Source organism: Bombus bifarius, unplaced genomic scaffold, assembly GCF_011952205.1.
Source record: "Bombus bifarius isolate JDL3187 unplaced genomic scaffold, Bbif_JDL3187 scf7180000007974, whole genome shotgun sequence".
Lineage (NCBI taxonomy): Eukaryota > Metazoa > Arthropoda > Insecta > Hymenoptera > Apidae > Bombus > Bombus bifarius.
The window spans coordinates 463,826-488,564 of record NW_022884360.1 but is presented as its reverse complement, the minus strand read 5'-3'; the positions used below and the strand labels follow the sequence as shown (position 1 = coordinate 488,564).

At 36.8% G+C, this 24,739-nt stretch overlaps 1 protein-coding gene and 1 long non-coding RNA gene across 5 annotated transcripts in view; one reads left to right on the top strand and one right to left on the bottom strand.

The window, feature by feature from the left end:
* The window catches only part of LOC117217194, a 74,018-nt gene that overhangs the window by 42,419 nt on the left and 6,860 nt on the right, over positions 1-24,739 (bottom strand). The window lies entirely within an intron of this gene.
* Positions 1,618-24,435, top strand: LOC117217193 (aquaporin-like). 4 transcript variants are annotated; one of them, XM_033464603.1, is made up of 5 exons: positions 1,618-1,883; positions 18,435-18,622; positions 19,010-19,153; positions 20,974-21,429; positions 23,831-24,435. In XM_033464603.1, the coding sequence occupies exons 1-5, from the start codon at positions 1,859-1,861 to the stop codon at positions 23,834-23,836; spliced, it is 819 nt and encodes a 272-aa protein (XP_033320494.1). In that variant the 5' UTR covers positions 1,618-1,858; the 3' UTR covers positions 23,837-24,435. The 4 variants fall into 4 exon arrangements, with proteins under 4 accessions (XP_033320494.1, XP_033320496.1, XP_033320495.1 ...); XM_033464605.1 differs by lacking the exon at positions 1,618-1,883 and adding an exon at positions 16,145-16,163 and having other exon boundaries at positions 18,433-18,622; XM_033464604.1 differs by lacking the exon at positions 1,618-1,883 and adding an exon at positions 16,746-17,043.

Below are 24,739 nucleotides of genomic sequence, written 5' to 3'. Positions count from 1 at the left end.
GTATAGCGACTCTTATTCAAAATCTATCAGGAACATCAAAACTGATAGAAAAAAAGAATAATAACGCTGAACACGATGTACAAAATATGCAAAGTGTAAAGTACAAATTAGTGAACATTTTTGTAATTTTGTAAAGACATAAACTTGTATAGATATCCGCAGTCTGCTCAAACGCAAGCTTGAAAAAGCATACTAACCAGGTCTGAACCTAATTGAGTCCACGTTCCCTCAAAGTCTCTTCTCTTATCCAAAAACCACAAGAAACCACAAGAAGCATAAGGAAGTAAAGATGCAGAAATTAATAAAAGAAATTTTGTAAAAAAGAAAGACAAATTTCTGTAGAGATCCGCAGTCTGTTCAATCGCAAGCTGCACTTCTACAAGCTTGGAAAGGCATTCTAACCAGGTCTGAACCTAATTGAGCCCACGTTCCCTCAGAGTCTCTTCTCTTATCCAAAAACCACAAGAAGCATAAGGACGCAAGGATGCAGAAATTAATAAAAGTAATTTTGTAAAAAAGAAGAAACATAAATTTCCATAGATATCCGCAGTCTGCTCAAACGCAAGCTCCACTTCTACAAGCTTGAAAAGGCATTCTAACCAGGTCTGAACCTAAATGAGTTCACGTTCCCTCAAAGAGTCTCTTCTCTTATCCAAAAACCACAAGAAACCACAAGAAACCACAAGAAACCACAAGAGGCATAAGGACGTAAAGATGCAGAAATTAATAAAAGTAATTTTGTAAAAAAGAAGAAACATAAATTTCCATAGATATCCGCAGTCTGCTCAAACGCAAGCTCCACTTCTACAAGCTTGAAAAGGCATTCTAACCAGGTCTGAACCTAAATGAGTTCACGTTCCCTCAAAGAGTCTCTTCTCTTATCCAAAAACCACAAGAAACCACAAGAAACCACAAGAAACCACAAGAGGCATAAGGACGTAAAGATGCAGAAATTAATAAAAGTAATTTTGTAAAAAAGAAGAAACATAAATTTCCATAGATATCCGCAGTCTGCTCAAACGCAAGCTCCACTTCTACAAGCTTGAAAAGGCATTCTAACCAGGTCTGAACCTAATTGAGTCCACGTTCCTTCAAAGAGTCTCTTCTCTTATCCAAAAACCACAAGAAACCACAAGAAACCATAAGAAGCATAAGGACGCGAAGATGCAGAAATTAATAAAAGTAATTTTGTAAAAAAGAAAAAGACAAATTTCTATAGATATCTGCAATCTGCTCAAACGCAAGCTCAATTTCTACAAGCTTGAAAAAGCATTGCAACCATGTCTGAACCCAATTATGACCACGTTTCTAAACGAATCTCCTCTGAAATCTCCTAAAACCAATTTGCCTCGTGTTGCAGCCGAAGCTGAACTTCCGAAGCACCCAGTACGTACATTTGGAAGTTCCTTGAGAAAAGTGCCGCGAGTCGGCGCACCTATGTTGTTTACAGTGGCTGTGTAGACGGACTGGTGAGTTTGTTGCACGCGCGTTAAAAATAAAACTGGCTACTCGCTAATCGAAAATAAACGTAGGCTGTTGCGCGCGCGTTCGCGCTCGTGCGCACGCCAGTAGCTGCAGTCTGGTGGGGCGGCTACGTGGAGCAGAGGTTCCACGCTGAATCAACCGTGGTCGAGAGACCGCGACCACGTGCCAGCGCGATAAAAGTGCGTACGATCGTACAGGATCGTGACCGTTCACAAACAATCGGGACGAGCGACCGTGCGCTGCCTCATTCTTGCTTTCCGATCGATCGAGATCGTCGCCGTTCGATCTCTCGCCGTCTTCGCACACAGTGTCAGTGTATACTATATACTATACTATACTATATTATAGTGAGCGTGTGACAGCAACTGGCGTCATGTCCTCTAGCGATCTTCGTTCAGGTGAGTAAGCCGCATTTGCAAACAAATTATTCTCGTAGCAGGTTGGTCAAGTTGGAGGGAAAATGTAGTCCGGAACTCTGTGGTTAGTACAGTTCGCTGTAGATAGGAAAATTGGTGAAAATTTGCAGCGGATAAAGTTTGGCAGAAACGAGAATGAAAGAGACGATTGCAGCTGACCGAGGATATATTTAACGCGATACTGTTAGTAAATTTCGCGAGGATGAAGTATGACGAGACAAAGAGAAACGGGAATCGCGTAGGTCGTTGGAGATAAATTGTTCTGGTAGAAATTTAGCGATGTAGATGGCAAATAGATCTACCGATCGAGCACAGGTCGAGCGAACGTTTTGTTGCTACGATTTATTAATCTCGCGTGGACGAATTTTTAGACAGAAATGGAAAGGATAGGAGAATCGAGCGAATCGTTGTTCAATATATAATTGTTCTGGTAGAAGATCATTCGTGTAGATCGAAAATAAGTCCAGCGAGAAAGCATAGTAGAGATGGCTGGAGGAAAGGTGTAGTAGATTTAGCGAAAATTCGCTGAGGATAGGTTTTCATGGTTTTGAGAGAGAAAGGAAAATAAAAGAGGGATTGACCGGACCTGTAGAGTAAAATGGGGCATGGTCGTGCGTACAATGGTACGCTTTGTTTGGTTTCGATGGCACCTCGTCACTCGGTTCGTAGTTATACGCGGTGGCACTGTAAATACCGAGTACAGGCGGACTGAAAATTTCGTGCAGAAGATATGGAAGTTTGCTTGTTTCTGACAAAAATTTGTACCCGAGCATCGACGAAAGGAATTTTGAATATTCAAATTGGCTAATCGAATTTTAGATTCGATGAATGTTTTTTTTTTTTTTAATTGCAACTTAAACAATAATATAACGATATTTGCAAGAAATCTGATGATCTTGTGATTTTAGATTCGACGATTATCCGCAATTCGGTGGATAATTCTTTCAAATTAAATGCTGCACATATTTGGTATTCAATAGCTGATTTTTTGAATATTGATGCATAAAAGATGTTGCGAATATTTCAATTCGCCGATTGAATTTTAGATTCGTTTCGAGTTTGAAATTCATTCATATATTCGGTTGATTCGTTCGGTTTTTTAAATATGTATACGTTTGGAATTCAATGGACGAAACGACATCTTAAACGATGAAGTTTTATTCTACAATAATTTTCAGACACCCTGTGTATGTTCTATCATCGTGAGAACCAGGCCAATTGCGAGTACAGTTTCATTTCCGAAATGTTCGTAGCCTGCGAGACCAAGTGTCTCGAGATTCTTGGCTAATCAAAATACACGTTACACGCAAATCCATACACATATCCATATACCGGGTGATCGCGAGGAAACTATCGTCGAAATAAACTTCTTTTAGAGGAAAAAGGGAAAGAGAAGGAATAAACAGGAAATTTCTTCGATAGATACATTAGTTCCATTACTCTCTTGCTAGACTAAACTAACATAAAAAATGATAAATAAATAAAAATACATAATAAAAATCATAACCTAAAAGATAGAACGATTCGCTTTGAAAACCAGCATTGGGCTATTTTTATTACAAATAACGTGATCTATTTTGCAAGATCGTTCTTCGATAGATAAATTATTTTCATTACTCTCTTGCCAGACTAAACTAACATAAAAGACGATAAATAAATAAAAATACATAATAAAAATCATAACCTAAAAGATAAAACGATTCGCTTTGAAAACCAGCATTGGGCTATTTTTATTACAAATAACGTGGTCTACTTTGCAAGATAATTAATTCTCACTCATCGTAATTTATTTTTTCCATCATTTTTGCGAAGCGTGAATTTTAGAGGTAACTTTCTTAGTATTTGCTTAGAATTCGAACTCGATAAAAATATGTTTTCCAGGAACAAGGTAAGAAACGATTGAGACATTCAAAACGTATTATTAGCAATAGACCGAGGTACTCTATGCAAATTCATATTTCTTCGAATGTAATTAAAAAGATTCAAGCGTATGTTAGAAAATTGTTCTTACCTTGCAAGCATCACCGAAATCACTATACTTTGCATATTTTATATATTCTGCGCAATTTCGCACTTTTCAATCTTCTACGGATGCGTAAGAATCCGCGATCTGATCGTTAGATGACAACGAGGAAAGCAAAGGCGAAGGAAAAGTTAGGAAGAATAGCGGATAGCAAAGAGAAAGGAGCGCATAGCGGGAAATTAGTAAGAAATCGTGGCGACTTTCGATAATCACAACTTGCGAACGAATGCGTACGACGCCTATGGAATATCATTTTGCAGATAAAAAGTTAACTGACAAAAGTTGACTTTCTTCAAACGCTAAAAATCTCGTCTGTTTCGGAAAAATCCCGGGAAGGCTACTCTACTTGTGCGAAAACACGATAATAATCAACGACGATAATTAAAAGATTCGCGGCAATAAGAAGGCAGTTTCGATATTTCAACTTATCTTACTTTTACTTCTAAGCCGAACAACAGGAAGAAACGCGTAGGTTTCCGATTGAAAAGTGGAAAACTTCATTCTGACTGCAAGTTTGAGAAAGTCGTCAACGGAGAATTTCTATCGATTTTCATCACGATACTTTTCATCTACCTTTTCAAATCTACCTTTTGTACCTTTAATAATATCGATAACCTCGATACGTGGCGAATTCGTCCACGTAATTTGCAGACGCGCGTGCGGACAGAATTAACGCTGCGAGATTGCAAGAAATTATTGAAAATTCAATTTTAATACAAAAATAAATCAGCTCCTACATGTTTCTCGATTCGTCGTATCGCATTTTACCACGAACGCGATCTTCCTCCCATGTTTCTTTTCTATTCCATAAATCTATTGGCTTGGCAACTAAGTGATTGCGGCCTTTGTCAATACCACCTAGTGACAAAAGCCGCAACCACTTAGTTGCCAAGCCAATATTAACAGGATGTCGTATCCGTTTTTGTTCCTTCGTATCAACTTAAATACGCGTTCGATAAAACATTTGTTACGCGTAATTGCTATCGACGCGCTGATGTAACGAGAAAATTGGGGAAAATAACGTGGAAAATCATCGCTTCGAAGCTGTATCATTTCTCCACTCGAACTGATCGTTTCGAAATTTCACCTTCCTTTAGAGACAAAAATATTCATTTTTCTCGCTGTCGTTGTAACCCACATTTAAACTGCGGTTTACGTACCGTGAATTTTATTGGCTTGGCAACTAAATGACTGCGGCTTTCGTCAATGTCACCTAATGACAAAAGCCGCAGTCACTTAGTTGCCAAGCCAATATAAACTTGTGATTTTACGAGCGAAAGTTGCAATTTGGAAAACGTGGAAACGCGATTTCAGCTTCTTCGATTAACGTCGCGCTAATTCATCTCTCCTTCTGTTTTACGATACACGTCGTCGCTCGTACAATGTTGCACAGCGTTCGTAATGCCTGTTTTATATTTGAAACGTGGTTGGTTTAAACGAATAGCTCGGTACGAAGAAGCATAATGAGATCCATTGAACATGTGAAACGTGGAGGAAGATTTGCTCGGGAATAACAAACGGTTGTTGCAACTGAGTTCCGCGACAATAGTCGACCGACGCTTCTGTGCAACATTGTATACATTGTTATAATGATTCGATAGTATGACACGACTCCAAGTCGTTCGATATGGATTTCTGTTTGGCTAACATCTGTTTGTCATTTGCTATTAGTCATATAGCAAGTCATTTAACGTTTATACAATAATTTAGTACGACTTTGAAGTTGTGCCACACATCTTTGTCTCAACAATGGCAGATCACACGAAGAAACACGATAAATAGGAAGATATACGTCGATGATTATGAAATATACAGACAGTAGATGGCCTACATGAAGAATGTAGCAAAACATGAGCTTATCGCGTATGTTACGTTGCATCTATTTACATTAGAACAATCTGCAAGTAACTTTGCAAAGTAGTGGTAATTGAACTATTGGATCGAAGTGGCTGCTACGTCGTTAAACAGAATCCGGTTGATACGTCGAACGCAAAACTGTAAACATCTCGAAAGGAAAACTATATGACTTAGGCCACTTTCATAATCACCGGCACATGTATTGTCTTATTGATCGTCTCCTTTTTTTATTAGTTTAGTGACTAACCGTGATCGCTGAGAGTTAATCTTTGTACGAAATATAGTTTTATATTTGCAAAGGAAGATAATAATTTAGCCTTAAGATTGTAATTATAGATAATATTTAGAAATATAATTTTCTTTATGAAATAAATCCAAAGAGATGGAATATTAAAACTAAATAAAATATTTCCCAACAATGTAGTTAATTCGATCATTAAAATTTATATTTACACAAAATGTATCTTTTTTATATTTGGGAAAGAAGATAATAATTTAGACTTAAGATTGTAATTATGCTTAAAGATAATATTTAGAAATATAATCTTCTTTTTGGAATAAATCCAAACAGATGGAATATTAAAACTAAATAAAATATTTCCCAACAATGTGGTTAACTCGAACACTAAAACTTATATTTACACAAAATATATTTTTTTTTATATTTGGGGAAGGAATAATTTACCTTTAAAGATTGTAATTATAATTAAAGATAATATTTAGAAATATAATTTTCTTTTTGGAATAAACCCAAACAGATAGAATATTAAAACTAAATAAAATATTTCCCAACAATGTAGTTAACTCGAACACTAAAACTTATATTTACACAGTATATATATATTTTTATATCTGAGAAAGAAGGTAGTAATTTAGCTTTAAAGATTGTAATTATATTTAAATGTAATATTCGCAAATATAATTTTCATTTCGGCTCGTACAAATCCAAATGGATGGAATATTAATATTATTGGGTTGGCAACTAAGTGATTGCGGATTTTATCATTACCGCCTAATCACAAAATCCGCAATCACTTAGTTGCCAAGCCAATAAATAAAATATTTTCTAACAATAAATTAATTCGAGCAGCGCGTTTGGGACCGATTAAACTGATCAAGAAACGAAGCTAACGGTTACGTAAAATATGGAAACCTGGTTGGATTAGTTCGCCTTTTCTTTCCACTTCGGATGACCTTGGAATACATACAGCTACGAGAATACCATTTAAAATCGCTTCGATCGATGAATTATAATATTTACATAAACAGAGTTCCACAGGAAACGGACATTCTCGCATTTACGTTTTATGTATGTTTGGTGATTATTTAAAATATTCGTTTTACATGGAAAAATAAGATTACTTCGTCGCCTAGGTATAAAAATTGAACGATCGAATAGAGAAACGATGTCTGTTCGTTGAAATTTTTCTAACAGTATTGCTAACGAGACAAAACACGTGACGGCGTATTAAAATTGCAAATCAACATCAGATATCTGCAATTACATCTCAGCAGATGATATGAGTTTATGTTGTTTCTTTTTCTTTTCTATGTTTCTTTTTTTTTCTATGTGATAAAGTCATGTTAAGGCTATGTAAAGTTACGCAACAATTCCCTGCAACTTACGATTTATTCCGTTTCGATTTATTTTGCTAAATATTTTCGTGTTGATAACGATGTTTAACAGATTGGAATTTTACATAAATAATATTTTATATGCGTACAATAAATGTTTCCGCGTTATATTTATGTGATCATTAATGTCGAACAGACAATTTTTCCATTTAGGTGGCCTTATAATTATTATAATTTTGTTATATGATTATTAACGTCGAGTAAATAAATGCTTTCTCCATTTAGGTGTTAACACAACTGTAACATATACGGCGTGACATTTTTAATAATGATACATTTAATATGAAGAAAAAAATTGCGCAAGAGAGACATTTTTTAACGTAGACACTGTATGTCCCATTCTCAGCATGACAAATTTTTATGCAACAGCTTTTATTTAGAAAATTAAATCCCGCTGCTGAACGAGCTATTAACATTGTTAATGAATCGCTACCTCGCTACTTGTTCGCATTTATTTTCATTAATTCCATCTTACCATATTCGTCATTTATATCTCGGCTGGTTTCTCAGGACCCATAGAAGCAAACATAATTCAGCTTTCTATGGATATTTCCAAAGAAGTTTCAAATATGCATACAAATTCGTGCAAATAATAATAATCTGTGCTCGTCATAAAACAAAACTAACGTCCGTCGATTTTGTTGTAGGGAAGAGAATTAGCAACTTGGACTATTTGGAGGAAAAATGTTATTCTCCTGTACTTGATTGCAGTAAAATTCCAGAATAATTCATTTTCCGGGAACTCGAGGAGAAAGAGATAAACTTGAAAAAATACTGCGAAAGATTAGAAAAAATGCTTAATGTGCACAATCGAAAGTCGCGCGTTTGTTTGCGAATGTAAACGTAGCTAAAACGCAAGTAAGCAGCGAAGATTCGATAACAGAATTGCATCGTGCGATCAAACTTTTTGATTGCGTAACGATATTACTGCACGGAATACCATTTTCTACCGATCGTTATACTTTCTTTTTACGAGCGACGAACCGTCGCGTTGTCCTAAAACCTGATCCTCCGGTTATCGTGTGCCAGTCTGGCGCATAGGTGTGTGTATATATATATGTATATATGTTTAAATTAGCTTCGTTTTATATTCGTATCAAGATTGCTTCGATTTTCAGTTGGGTCAAAGTCGTTGCTCGTTCCAATTCGTGTCTAGTTCATCAGATCTATCGTGACTAAAATTTCTTCGAAACCGACAGCAACGACGAATTCTCCGCGAAGATAAGTAACGTAATTCAGAGAAGATTGGAATTGTTCGAGGAAAAATTCTTGGCCAATTTATGCCAGTTCCGTGAGAAAGCATCCAAGTATTTTCATTGTTATACGATAGAGACTTCTCTCGGTGTAAGTTTCTTCTTATCTGCTTAATTATAAATTACAGTTTATGCGTTAGATTTAAATTTTAGATTGAGATTAGATTTAAAAATGTTTCTTTATCATAGAATAGAATCTTTGCTTTAGGTCACGAAATTTATGTTTCTCGATTATACGGTCGAACCTTAATTTCGAACAATTGAATAAAATAATGTGATTCTTATTACTTCGATTAAAAGTGGGAATTTGTTAGACCCGAATTTGAATTTTAGATCCTAAGATTTAGCTCTTTCTCTTAAATCCCAATCCAAATAATCTTATTGATTTTATATCTTCCAATTAAAATAAACAAAATATTTTGTTTATTTTATACCAACAGAATATTTTGTTACAGTTCCAAAAATTAGGTTAGGAACAAGTGGAGCAGTAGGATTAAGCTAGGTCTAATTTACGATCGTTTAGGTTAGGTTTAAGTTCGCGTCCATTACTCTGCGAAATCTGTCTACGAAGGGTTTAGGTTAGGTTCGTTTCACAAAATGTTTCTCGTTTTAGCTAAAAACGCGTCGTAAATTGGAGAGAAAGGGCCAAAAACGTTGGTCCTGATTCTGACAGACTGCCACTTATTTTAAACAACCTATCGAATATTATGAAAACAGTTCTTATCGTTCATAATGTCACAGCTGCGCTTAGATATGATCGTTTAAAATAGCTTACGAGCCTACGAGACTATAGATATCTATAGGGGGATTGAGAAACAATGTACAAACACGGATAAGCCTAGACAAGTTTTTCTATTGGCGATGAAAACGATACTAGCGCCACTGGCCTCCATCTACCGAGACTTACGTAACCTTTTCTCTTTCGTAACGAAACCTTTTCTATTTGCATTGCTGCGTATCTACTCGTTCCTCCGCCAATTATCAGTCAGGTTTTAGAGGGTTGAATCTTCGTTTATCATTCAGATGCAATGTGCGACGATAAAGTCTAACCAAATTTGTCTTAAACCTGATAGTGACAAATTCACGTTATTCTCAGCTCTCTTAATTAAGTCCTATCATATATAATACTATTTAGAATCCTATATAGTTACACGATCTTTAGGATTTCGTGCAGCTATCAGATTTTATTAAATGAAATGTTGTAGCGAGGTATAGAATTTGTTAAATTTTATGGGGGTTTTTGAGGTCACGTCGGTGTATATGAATAACACAATGTTACCAAATAAGAAAGTCATTTCGATAATTATCGGAGTACGAGGAATGGCACAAATCAGTCCAATTAAAATTTTTGACCTTTAGAATGGCTAAATCTTTTAAAGGCAATAGATCGATCATTTAAAGCGAAGCTCCTGTTAAAATTATATGAACTTTAATCTGATGGACTTAAAAGATAATTAAAACATTTGATCGATTTATAATTCCAAAATCTCTCTTTCAGTTTTTCTGAACATGTATGACGAATTTGCTAGATGGCGTAAACGTGACTAGAGCTTTTTTCATTATCACTAAATCAAACAGAAGCCCAACATTTTTATTTACGTACGATCTCGTGAGGAACCAGTTAAATTTCATCTTATCTGGAAAGTTCTCCACGAAATGCCAGTGAAAATCGAACCAGACTGCTTTTTATCGGCTCTCTGTCCGAGCAAATAGAGAAATTGCGTTATCAGTCAGGGTTATCCGACAGTTGTGTCCATCGCATCGTCCTTGTCTCGTTTGAATTTCGTAAACCAACATTTCTTTGCCATTTATTTTTTCATGCTGTACGAGATAAGTTTATGACAAATACATGTACCACTTGTATTAAATATCTTACTATTTTTATATATATTTTTTCAGATTTGTTCTGTCTGATTACGGCGCTAACGAAATTTCAATATGTTCTACGTGATACACGTGATAATATTAAAACTGTGAATTTCCACATATTTATGGAAAATTTAAAAATGCGAAGATACACAAAATTCGCGTAAACTGGAAAAGTACATAAAATATCGAAAATACAGTACTTGTTATAATATTTTATAGATGAAATTTAATTATATTTAATGGATGGAACACAGCTTTGCTGTTTTATTTGCATTAATAAAAATATGAATTTGCAAAAAAATCTGCGGTCTACGCATAACGCACTCATCGAGAAAAGCGTTCAAGCACTTTTGTTGACCATTGTAATTTGTACAAGTGTACTTCCAATTATATCGTCATTTTTGAATTATTTTGGCTACGTTTGATTTAAGCTGTCGTTATATTCCAGTTAGTTTTTAACTTTGTTTCAACTATGACTGTCTATACGTCGATAGATCATTTAGCATCGATTTGAATGTAAATTAACGAGCCGTACGTTTCCTGAAAACACTCGGTAAAAAAATTAGAATATAGCGTTAGTAGTAATAGTAGCCGTGAACGTATATGTTTAGTGCTACAACTGATACAATAGTTTTATTCATATTCAGTTATTCAAACCGGTCAAATACCTTCGCGATATTGTCAAAGTAAATGCTTGCGCTAAATATCTTGTAATTTCTGTAACATATTCCCAACTTCGTTTCAAACTCTATCAAGATAATTGTACAAGAAACTTTACAAATGCAATTATGATAGTCGTCTCTCGTTACAATGTTAATGGAATTCTAGAATGCTTGACGTAACGCACATATGTTCGTAAGAAAGACGTGTCTGAATACATTCTTTTCCTTAAGTCGCTGTACGTATGTAAAATGTTGAGGTGATCGAAAATCGATGGGAATCGGCCTGAAACGTGGCTGGAACGCGGAACAAAGGAGGTGGACTTAGGTTGGCCAGACTGGCCGAGCTGACACGAGGCATTAGTCAATTCGAACACGATCTGCGTTATATCTGACGCCGCTTATCCCCCTAATAGGCAGATTATACCGACTAATTGCCGCATAATGTCTCGATGCCGATTCCATAGAATTAGCCGATTGTCGGTTGGCTACACTGCCCGAGGACACTCTCTAAAAACGTTTATTCAATGGACGATCGACTGGAATGTTTGTTTGCTTAACTGGAATTGGGTCGTCGGATTTCTTTTCTCTGCGCGGCTCCTTTTTTTCTTTTTTTTTTTTTTTTTTTCTTTAGATTAGAATGGAAATGTATGGTAATCGCAGAGGCGTTCCGACGACGAGTCTATAATTACTTTCCTCGCTATCTCGGTAGACTTTGTAGTTTGTTCTGATGACCATTGTTATTATTAAACAACAATTCTCGAGGCATTGGGAATCTTTGCCGCGTCACGAGACAATGCAGAGTTTATGAAATGGTTCTTCTACTTTTCAGTGTTCCCCATCTTCTGTTTTTATTAAGAAGTTACGAAGCTCGGAGAGGTGGAAGTTTTAATTGGCAAATTGCGAGATCTACGATGAGACGAGATTTAAAAAAAAAATTTCCAGCTTCACGGAGACTACCGCAATATCTGTAGTCGATCGAGAACTTTCGAAGAGTCTACGATGAAATGAAAATTTCGAGGTACCCGTAGTCAGTCGAAAATTCGGGAAAATATATAGCGAGGTGAAAGTTATGGGAGAATCTACGATAAATTACAGCATCCTACCACCTGTGGCTATTCTAACTGTGTTAGCTCACCTTGCTAACACTGTACACCATATGGTGTCCTTTTTCTCGATCCTTGTCGTCCTTAAGACGCTGCTTAAAACGTACACTTTAGTTTTCATATTCATCTCGACTTTCGAACCACCGTGTATATCGTTCTCTTTTTATTTTCCTTGTTTTGCATATATTTGCGCGTGCGATTTACTTTTCCCCGCGTCGTATCTTTCTACCGAAGCATTTACCCCGCTAATATTAGATAAACAATATTAATAATAATAATAACAAGAATAATAATAAAATAAGAATTCTGGGCCGATCCAAGCAGACAAAGATTCCGATATCGCGAATCTACAACAATAAATGATTATTTATCGAAAGAATAGGATAATCTGAACGATCTACGACAAAAAAAGACACAAGTGGTTCTCGACAAAGTGTTCGAAGATAAGGCAGCACTCGAGTCGAGTCGAATCGACTTCAAAGTTCGTGTCTTTCCTTATCAATCGTGTCAACTTATGAGGAAAGATCGCATGGAAATTTTATGAACTTCTACATTGATAGGGTTTGGTATTTTGGGAACTGGAGGAGGTTAGATTAGGTTAGGTCAGATTAGGTTGGGTTAGGTTAGGTTAGGTTGGGTTAGGTTAGGTTAGGTTAGGTAAGGAAGAATATTTATGGCGGAGAACGGGGGAAATGTCGAAGTGGCGCTAGTGTCGCTAGTGAGAGAGCCGAACAATGCGACTGGCATAAATTACACGCAATTACGATGTATCCAGCGAATCGCAATTACCTGTTCACTGGCGTAAAAGCGGCGAAACGCATCGTTGCACGATGCCTGTTTTAAAATCCAATTATCCCTTTCTAAAATATCTCATTCGTATCCTTTTGAAAAAGAAAGATACACTGTATATGTTTTTCTATGCCTCTAATAGATCGTAATGTTGTTCTTCTTACTAATTATATTATTACTATTGTTACTAATTTTGCGATTACTAATCTTCACCGTATTTATCTGTAACAGTATTACGATCTTAGAACATAAACTAAAATTCTGGATCATGTGAATATAAATCAGTTATCAATTTACGAATATTTATAGTCCTGTCGTGATACAGAATGAGGATGGTAAAATAATTAATAAAAAAAGATTAAGAGATTAAAGCGAATGATTTTTGAAATTCAACTTGTATTCTCTTCTGTTTTTCTTACGTACGTCTATCATTTACGATAAAAACGTTTCGGATAAGATATTTTTAGAAAAGCGTACAATGTATGCGCTAACGTAATTCGATTACGATGAAAAAATTCCAGCGTTAACGAATTCCTCAAAATTATCGCGTTTATGTAACTGCAAATTAACTACGATGATTACGAAACGGCTACAATTACTTTAATTACTCTGGTTCGTAAATCAGAATCAGCTACTATAATGAACGTTCGAACGTTTATCTTACACCCGCCACATAAACAAAGCGCAATTACCCAAATTATAGTCGGATTATTGTAAGAGAATTAATCGGACATGTGAATTTGCTTCACAATGTCCATAAAGATTTTGTAAATTCGCGTGGGAAGAATTATCGACGTTAAGTAGCGGAAACTCGGCCGAGGCGAGTCGACTAGCGCAAATGATCATTAAATTTGCAAAGTATCAAAAATTGGGGTAGAATCACACGCAGGAGCCAAGCTTCGAAAATTCCAAAGCTTCGAAGCGAGCCCCAATTCACGCGAAACGCGATGAGAGAGATTAAATTTGCGAAATTTACGAATCAACGTAAAAATGAAAGGAGTGGCGAATTTTTGAAAATCGGTCCGAGACGAGGCGATCGGCGTAACGATGTTAAATTTTCGAGACTTGAAAATTGGCATGGAAACGAACACGAAACCGAGTTTCGGAAATTCGAACCGACTGTGTAGCACGAAAGAATTAAATTTTCAAAGTTTAGAAATTGACGCGAAATTTGGGAAATTCATGAAAATTCACCAGGTGAACTTAAAGTTCGGTCGATAACGTGGATATTGTTTCTCTTTGGCGTTGCCAGGAATTTTCGGTAATTGCAGATAACGAGATCGTGGAACCACGTGTATGGGCATTATTTTGTATGGATCCAATTTCCACGGGTACAGATATTTTCATCGGGACGGATCGATAGCGATGCTGAAGAGCCACATCAATCACCGTGCACTCTTCCGATGAACGTGCACTCTGATTACTTTGCCGGCATTTACGGACTAGAAGAGCGGATTCGCGGACCAGAGGGCGAAAATACAAGTAACCGCGTGTTTCGGTGAAAAAAACGCGCCCCTTTTCTTTTTTTTCGAAGTCCATTCGACGCTGTAATATCATCTAGAAACGTATATGCGAAGAGATTCGTGATTAACTGTGAGGTTATGTTCGCGTGCACTTAACGATCTTTTGGTTTGAAACGCCCTGTATAGAAGTATCGAGAATTAGCAGTAAGTTGGTAAAGGCTACAATTTAAAATGCAAAGAAGTGGAAAGAAAGCGTTGGATTGATCGAGCTTGGAAGATGTAGATTTAGTTACTTTGAAACGCTCTGTAGTTTTTAACGATTATTTTTAGCATTTTCTTTCGTCGCTTTCCACAAACTTCGAAAATTCTGTTTAACGTTTCTTTTCGCGAGTTTGTGAGTTGTCGGAACAACTTGTATATCGCAGAAAATATTACGTGAAAGAAATTGGTAGCATAAATTTTGAAATATTCTGTAGTCAAGTGATAATAATTCCCGATATCAATAGCAGCCAATGATGATGTTGTGTAGGGGTTCTGCGTACATAAAAGATAACTAAGTAGCATTTCTTAACGCGTAAACAGTTTATTAATAAATCTACATATAGAAAATTCAGTATTTCAAAATAAATTATTTTTATCTAAAAATAAACTCTATCCTTCTTCGCTTGTCCCGAGAAAATCTCTCAATAATTTTTTTATTAAAGTTGGAAATTTCTGAAATTTCTTTTTCGATCGAAATCACACACAGTGGTGTTAGTCGTTCATGACATTTTTTAAATAACGTAGACTCCTTTTAACGTAGAAACAACCATTAATCTTAAGTATATTATACTGTATTTACATAATATACGATATTTATTAGTATTATTTTGCACTTTCTAACCTCAGAATGTTTGAGTCTTTCGTTTTTTCTGCGGGCCGCCATTGTTCGATATCATATTTCCTAACCTCTAAAACGAGTACTTCCATAAAGAAATTAATTAATAATAATTACTCTAGAAAACTTCCTTGTCTAAATTTACTTGCAATTTGTACAATTAAACACCCGAAATCCTCGCTTGTCAAATTCCTAACCTCCAAGATAAAATCTTCCACGGCAGAGGTTGATACTACTGCGGAAAACTCATTTATTCGAATCTAATTAGCTCTAATTAAAGCAGAAACTGTGAAGAGCCCTGTATTAACGTAACGGAAGTGTTTGATATTGCGGTTTCAATTGCGTTACGAAACTCGCACAACTAAAGGAACAACTTCGGTAGACGGTGCTGAGTGATGTTTTACGCGACTCGATCTTCCCGGGTCTGACGTTATCTCTGTAAACGCGAGTATACGACCTGCTTGCGTGTGGCAAGGTGACGTCCTGATTTACGATCGATCCTCGTCTCGATCTATCGTTGCACGAGTGTAATTCCTGAGTAACGTGCAAACTGTGCTCCGTCATTGAAATTCTACACTCTTTCGACGTGCACCAGCCAGTAAAAACAAATTTACGATCAATTCTAAGAAATTTCGAGGGAAATCGTATCTGGCCATCATCTTGATTCCAATACGTATCATAAACGATACAAACAGTGACATACTACGTCGTTGCTTTTTTTTTCTTTGAGACGATATCGGTTTACGGAATATTATTCGTAAAAAAATTCGTCAAAAAGGTTCGTATTACTCGTTAGACTGTCGATACAAAAACGTGGACAGACGAAAGGATCTTTCGAGGCCCGTAAAAGCTACTACGGTTCCGTCGAACACATCAAAAAGATCTACCGGAAGTAGGCAGAAACAGTGGCGTCAATTGAGTACAGGATAAAATACGAAGGTGTTTCAAAAACAAAGTCCCATTCGCCGGAAGGTTAACGCACATAGATAAGTTCAGCCGTCGTTTCATCGTTTCATTAGAAACGATAAAGAGTATTGAAAATATGGAAAATAATGATTTTCGACGCAGAATAAAATTCAAAAGGCGTTTCAAAATACAAGTCCCGCCGATAAAAGATTAATATCCGTATATTTGACTGAAAAAACGTTTCGTAGTTTTACTAAAAATAGTTAAATCGATGGTATCCTTTCTTTTCTATCTTCTATGTATATATACGAAGATAATGCATAAAATCTACCTACAGAGCGTTTCAAAAAAAAAAAAAAAAAGAGAGAGAAAAGAGAAATATCCACGTAAATGTACACAAGGACGTTTTACCATAGATATTGAACTCTTCCAAAAATACCGATCAAACAGGTGCAATATTTGCGTTTGAATGGCATCGCGCGGTATAAGTGTATTTACACTGGGCTATCACTCGGCTGAGCCAGTTTCGTGCTGCGTCGTGTATAGTGGCTAATCAACTGTCAACATCATTGTACCAACGTATACGTCGTATTTCGTTGGACGAGACCGACGTAGATAACTATCGTTCAGACTACTTATTTCATCGGTGCAAGTGGTTCCGTGCACGCGTACTGTGTAATATCGACGCAATGGTTTGCAAGTGCGGTAATATACCCGTATATATATACATCGATGATAAAAAAGAAACAAGTTCTTCGTTCATCGTGAAAATCTTCGTCTAGGCCATTTCTCGTTTCTTCGTTTGCTTCATCTCGTTTATATTTTTATACATGTACATTTTATATATTTATATACATCGTGCGTAAATACGTAAACGAGGGAAAGAACGCGTATCGTACGTTAGTGACGACTCTTTCGTAATATACGACGAAACATTCAAGATCGTAAAAATATTACCTGGCGACAAATGTTTCGGATAAAACTCGAAGAATATCGAAAGAGAGAATTTTTAAGAGAAATTAGAAGATCAAGAAATTCGGAATTAAAAAATCTTAAACGTTGAAGAGGTAAAACGCGACGAATATAACGACGTCGTTTGGTAGCTATTCCCGTTTTTCTGCGAAATATCTGTGCTTTGGTGAAAGTGTTCCGTTTTGAGAATACCATGAAAAGCCGAGAAATTTATAATTCACTAGTTTTTGGACCCTCGAACATCTTGTACTGGTTAGACGGGAGAAAAATAGGTTTATTAATATTTCACCTTTATCACCGCCTGTCTCGCTCGTTGAGAGAGCGACCACCACGACGGGAACGTCTCTGTCCTTGTCGACACCTGTCGAGACTCGAGTCTCGAGAACACCATTACGAACGCTCGTTTGGCGTGTTTTCTATACATGATAAATGTCGCCGACGTCGTGGAAAATGTCTGTCACGAGTCTGACGAGTGGAACGAGAAGAAACATTTTCATAGAATGAAAAGTTACCGAGGCTGACGTATATCTCGATTACGAGTTCTACTCAAATTTATTTAAAGATTCTAATTAATCAGATCCCTGAATTTCGATTTGAAAATTGCTTTCCTAGAGTTTTTTGCGGGATATTTTACGGGATGCTTTATGATAAAATTTATTGAAAACATGTAGGTCCATGTATGGACAAGGAAATGAAACCACCTGTAGCTATTAAGGTAACAAGTTTCGCGTCAAAGTAAGAATATTTGCTCGAGGTCACGGCATCTTCATTAACATTCTGGTTAAATAAAAGGATGGAAAAAACTAGTTCCATGCCGTGGATAATAAAATGAAACTACCTGTAGCTATTAAGCTAACAAGTTCCGCGTCAAAGTAAAAATATTTCCTCGAGGTTACAGCATCTTCATTAACATTCTGGTTAAACAAGAGAATGAAAATCCATGCCGTGGATAATAAAATGAAACTACCTGTAGCTATTAAGCTAAAAAGTTTCGTGTCAAAGTGAAAATATTTCCTCCAGTATTTTCATTAACATTCTAGTTAAATAAGAGAATTGACAAAATCATTGACGATTGAGATTATCTAAGAAGTTACGGATCGTCTACAGTGTGTTTCATGTTGCAGGTTTTAAGGAGCTGATGCATGGCGAAGGCGCCATAAAGAAAACCGTGTTGATAATTTTGGCCGAGACGATTGGCACCTCTATATTGCTATTCGTTGGCTGCATGGGATGCGTTGGAGGCCTGGGCTCTGAACCCACTCCACTTCAAATTTCTTTAACCTTTGGCCTTGCTGTGATGATTGTGATTCAAGTTAGTATCCATCAATTTTGGCAATTCGATTTCATTTACACATATTTATTCTCTGGTTGATTTTGTTATATCTGATGATCCAAATTATACACTATATTCTTATTCTTATTTTATATATCTATCACACTGTACAACTACACTATGTATTTTAAAACAGTCTATTCATAACGTATGTTAGCTCTCGTCTTTTGGATCAAAGTTAGAATTTCTATTATCATAAAGGAATAAATTTCTAGACAAGACTCAAATTTGAATTAATCGTAGTAGAAATACAAATAGGTTCTATTGCATTTGTAAATAATTTTGCCATGTTCCTAAATGTCTATATGAACCGACTATTCGTGGCTATTGAATAATTCGAAGCTAAGATTCGTTTGGTCCTTTCAGTCTATTGGCCACATCAGCGATGCTCACATTAACCCTGCCATCACGGTGGGATCGGTAGTGCTCGGGAAGAAGACTATTCCCGAGGGATTGGTGTACCTGTTGTCCCAGATAGTCGGCGGAATCCTGGGGTTCGGCATGCTGAAGGTTCGTACTTTCGTAATTCATTCACAACTTTGATCATCCTCTATTTATATTGATCGTGCACCGAAACGGATAAACTGCGATGTTGAATTCTTTAAGGTCGCGCTTTTAACAGGATAACTTGAAAAATTCGTCCTCTAAAAAGCTATTGGTACTTTTCTCTAATTAAATTTTATGGGTACACGTACTTTCTGAAATATTTTAGGCTGATCAAGTTCGTGTTACGTTGTAAAATGAAACGACCTGTACCTGTTTCGAGGCAGAATATCTTCTCATCGTAACAGGCAATTCTGCAAGAGCAAATTTGGAGAATATGTGGACTTTTTACTCATTGTATTGTGCAAGCTGATAAACCAGCCACTTGACACATCAATCTTAAGCTTCAAGATTGCTCACAAGATAGATATCACTTAATAATAACATAATAATACATCGAATATTATTATCATACGTGGATCAGGCTGTAAATCTTTGAAAAATACGTGAAACGTACAAGAGAATGATTTTAACGCGATTTCGAAAAGAGGCCAGTATATAATCGCAACCTCGACATGTATCCGTTTATCGAGTTCAAGACCTTCTGTTACATTCATTTATGGAACGATAACTAGTCATGATATCACGCTATCTGTATAGACCGTGGTCAAGCTCTATTTGAAAACGAATACCTGTGATAACGACGTTTGCAAACGTTTTTTCTTATCTAGGTTGTGTATTCGTTAACTTTTGTTTGATTCTTTTTGAATACAGTCAATCAGGTAGATTTATAGAATTAAGCATTATGTTAATCCGAATCAATTTCAACCATTACGTTAATCTTTGATTAATCCTAGACTCGAATTGTTTATAATAGCAATATCAATCATAACCGTTTCATTGATCTTCAGCAATCCAAACTGGGATTGAATCATCCACCATGTCCATTCTAACCAACTCCAATAGGTACTATATCGACTCAAGTGAATTCCAACCAATGCATCAACCTTCCATTAATTTTCACACATTGCCAAAGCGCTAGAACCGAATAGTTCATCACATCAATATCAAACAGTCAGGACTATTTGAGTAATCTTCAACAATCCAGACTGGAACTGAATCATGTACAATATCAATTCTAACAAAATCCAGTATATAGTATATCAACTCAAGTCAATTCCAACCAATGCATCAACCTTCCATTAATTTTCACACATTGCCAAAGCGCTAGAACCGAATAGTTCATCACATCAATATCAAACAGTCAGGACTATTTGAGTAATCTTCAACAATCCAGACTGGAACTGAATCATGTACAATATCAATTCTAACAAAATCCAGTATATAGTATATCAACTCAAGTCAATTCCAACCAATGCATCAACCTTCCATTAATTTTCACACATTGCCAAAGCGCTAGAACCGAATAGTTCATCACATCAATATCAAACAGTCAGGACTATTTGAGTAATCTTCAACAATCCAGACTGGAACTGAATCATGTACAATATCAATTCTAACAAAATCCAGTATATAGTATATCAACTCAAGTCAATTCCAACCAATGCATCAACCTTCAATTAATCCTTTCGCATTGCCAAAGCATTAAAATTGAATAATTCATCACACCAATATCAATCAACCCTGACCAACTGCAACTATTCATTATTCTTCAAGTAATCTTGCCACGCATTATCAAAACTAATCCTAACTCCTAACCTAACTCACTAACTGATCCTAAACATATCACGTTCCTTATTACCAATTCATTCTTTCTGATCTTAACCAATCCTGTATTAATCTCCCATTTCCATGAAAACCTCGATGTACCGGAACTGGCGTTGCAGGTGGTGACGCCGGCAGGTAACCTGACGAGCAAGACCCTCAGCGAGGCGGACATGTTTTGCGTGACCGATCTACACTCGGAGCTATCTGCGATCCAGGGCCTGTTGCTCGAGGGCATTTCCACCGCTATACTGATGCTGGTCGCGTGCGCCGTCTGGGACAGTAGAAACGTGAAAAACACCGACTCGGTGCCAATCAGATTCGGCCTGACGGTCGCTGCTCTTGCGCTCGCGTTCGGACCTTACACAGGCTGCAGCATGAACCCGGCCAGGTCATTGGCACCAGCGCTCTGGAACAATCAGTGGTCACATCACTGGATCTACTGGTTCGGCCCCATTGGTGGCGCCCTTTTATCGTCCTTCATGTACAAAACTATCTTCGGCGTGAAGAACCACACGCAGGATGAGTGCTCCGCTGAAGCTGTCGCGCTGAACAGCGTCAACATTCAGAAGACGGAGGTATGATCGTTACCTTCGTATTACATAAGTATTTTTTCATTTTTTCAGCTATTCAGGGTCCGTCTTTTTTCTCTCTAATTCCTTCTTTAACTCTTTGTAAGCTGCTATATAATCTATCGTGCGCTATTTTTGTATCTTTTCCATTTTTAAATTTTCCTTTTATCTTTAATTTAAGCCGATCAGAGTCCATTTTAGATGGAAGATCCTCTTTTCGATTCCTTGTAGACTTGGTACATTAGTATCAGCTCATGGTGCGTCATTCATTTTTCAATATTTCCAGCTGACCGCCGTGTACTTTTCTAAATATTCTACTTTTAGCTATTTATAGGCTTCGTATCAAAGTCCACTTTGTTAAGAATTCTCTTTTTCACTCTGTGTACACTTGGTACACAGTGCGGTACTATCTGTCGCTCAATTTTATCAGCATTCGTGCCACTGAAAATATTTAACTCTTCGTACACTTGGTAAGCTCGTTCACCTTCTGCTCTGGCATCTATCTTCTAATATTTCCAGCTGATCGCAGTTCCTTACAATGAACATTTTCTCTTTAATTCCTCCCACACGTTACATTCGCATTATGTACGTATCTTTCGTCCCTTTTATATAACACATACAATTTTATATTTTATAAATGAAAGGAACTTATTAAAAGAACTAACTCTTCGACTTATTTTTTCACGTACAATCATATCCTTCTCACTTATACTATGAATAACGGGACACCGTGTATAACACGTATAACATATGCAGGAAAGTTCGCAATGCTAAGTGTTGAGATACTTTCATGAACTGTTGTAAGTAACCCCGCAGTCTGGTGACGACAGACGTCAGTCTCTGGATTCCTCCTCCGAAAGCCATTAGGCTGCAACTAGGACAGTTTGCAGGAAAGTGACTTAAACCTGATTCAGAATATTCTTGCGACAGCGTGGCGCACAGGATAAGAAGTTAAACGATACGTCGTCCGAAGAACGGCTTTGCCCAGATCCACGGTTAGGGTTCCCATCGACGGTAAACCGAGAACGTTAAATCTCACCGCGTCGTAAAACCAGTTTCACCAAACTTCCTCGCCAACGACGATTTATCGCCGACCTTTACGGCCAGCCCTTACAAGATAATCCGCATCGCGAAAAATCTCCATGCACGGCATGCATCGCGTTTACATGACGTACATAGTCAGCTAAACTTACGAGCTTCTGCTCGAAATTTCTTTCATTCGTCGCGATGCTTCCCTTTTAGAATTTCTTTTTTTTTTTTTTTGATTGAATTATTGACTAGTCATCTGACTGAGGTAGTAGGACGATGTGAAAAGAGAACTGATAAAATCAAATATCAACGTTGGACTCGCCACTTCGATTTATTACGAAGATTCTTCGAGCTTTCTGAGAACTTCGGTATCAGAAAATCCAACGCGCGTCCTAGTACGTTCGTGAAGAGTTTGAAGATATTTTTGGTAATAGGAACTCTGGACGATCGGGAAGATTAAAAAATAAGCGAAAAGGCTAAACATCTGCAAGGAAAGGGATTGAGAGGTTCACGTAATTCTGAGTACCCTGACTTCGGTAAAGAGAAACACATTTCTGTCCTCTGATACGAGATGATCCAAGAAATCGTTTGATGTAACAGGTCTACAGAGTTGACGCGTCAGTTCCAACATCTTGCTGATTTTAATTTACACAAAAAATAGTTTGATCCTCCGTGTTGAATTTAGATTGAAATTGCAAATAGGCAGGACATTTTCTAAAATACTACAAGGAAATTCTAAAAATCTTAATCAGTGCCTAAAAATAGAAAGGGTATGTTCTCTGAAGCGTTATTTAAAGTGCTATCACAGGTTAGCATTATCTTCGGTCAACTTCACAAGTCGATATATGTACATAAACGTAACTTAATCTCTTGCTCAAATATTACTTGAAATAAAAGTTTATCCATCTCGATACAATTCTTCCGTCAGTAGCACCAACGAGCTATCGCGAACAATCAAAGAATTATCGAATCTTATCAAGGGATTAGGAAAACCAACTAAAGAATTAAAGCAACCGAAGCTGTGTAGTAATTTGCTTCGCCTATTAAAGATAGTGCCGAGTATCCCACTTTGCAGTATTTTACATATTTTACGTATATCGTGTACATTTTGCTGACTTTTGTACTTTTAAATTTATGATAAATCTGAAGGCACAAACGTACACGGTGTGATACAAACAAAGCAAAGATATATAAATAAAAACTGTACGTAAAAAAAAAAAAATAAAATATGGTACTATAGTTATTATATGTAGCAAATAAAACAACTGGCACAATCCATTCTTCGAACGATATGCAGAACAATATAAATTTTTATAAAAATCCGCGTTCTATCGGGCAATGATCTATCAAGATTGATCGATTCGTTTTCTCTTTCTAGCCGTGATACAAAATTGAAGAGGGCCAATCGGAAACGGCGAGGGTACGGGTCGATAGGCACCATCTTCAAGAAACCACGAGAGATTAAGCGTTCAATGGAGGATTCGAATGGATCGAACGGATCTACGGGATCGTACATCGCGCCATCTAGGATCTTTTGTACCTCCGTTTTTCTCGATCGTATAGAGTTCGAACGATCCAGGAAATCGCAAGACTGCTCATCAGAGAGATAGATCATCCGTTGCCTGCGAAGTATTGTTCACACGCGGCAACGTTATCCTGTTAGGGAAACGATATACAGCGTATAGGTTATGTGCATCCCGGGAACGACGCTATTCCGCCATTTTACGATTCAATGATCCACCGTGCACAATATGGTGGCTGTTAGATCGGAACCGATGCCGGGAACACGCATCTCGTTGTTGTTGTCTTTTTTATTTTTTTTCTTTCGAATACTCCGTTAGTATATGTTTTGCGCAACATAACCGTGTTGCTTGCTGCTTCATAGGCGATTTCAATTCGCTAATTGTCGTTGTACATAATTGTTATATTTTTTATAGATGTATTTACTCGTGACGATGGAAAAATATAATCGGATAAAAGTGAGCTTGCAATTTATTCATCAACCCTTCCTCATTATCTTCTGCTTGAGAGAAATTCGTTTCTTTCTTCTTCGCATCTTCGGAGAATTGTCGAATAAGAATATATATATATATATATATATATATATATATATATATATATATATATATTTAGGAAATTTTGAATAAAAATGTTACAATCTCCTGTAGTACCGAGAACCGTGTCGCAGCGGTGTATTGACGGTAGCCTGTCTTCAGGCACCAGGCGAGCGTAGAAATAAAAAGTCTAGCTCTTATAATTGATCTCTTTTATTAATGATATAACAAGT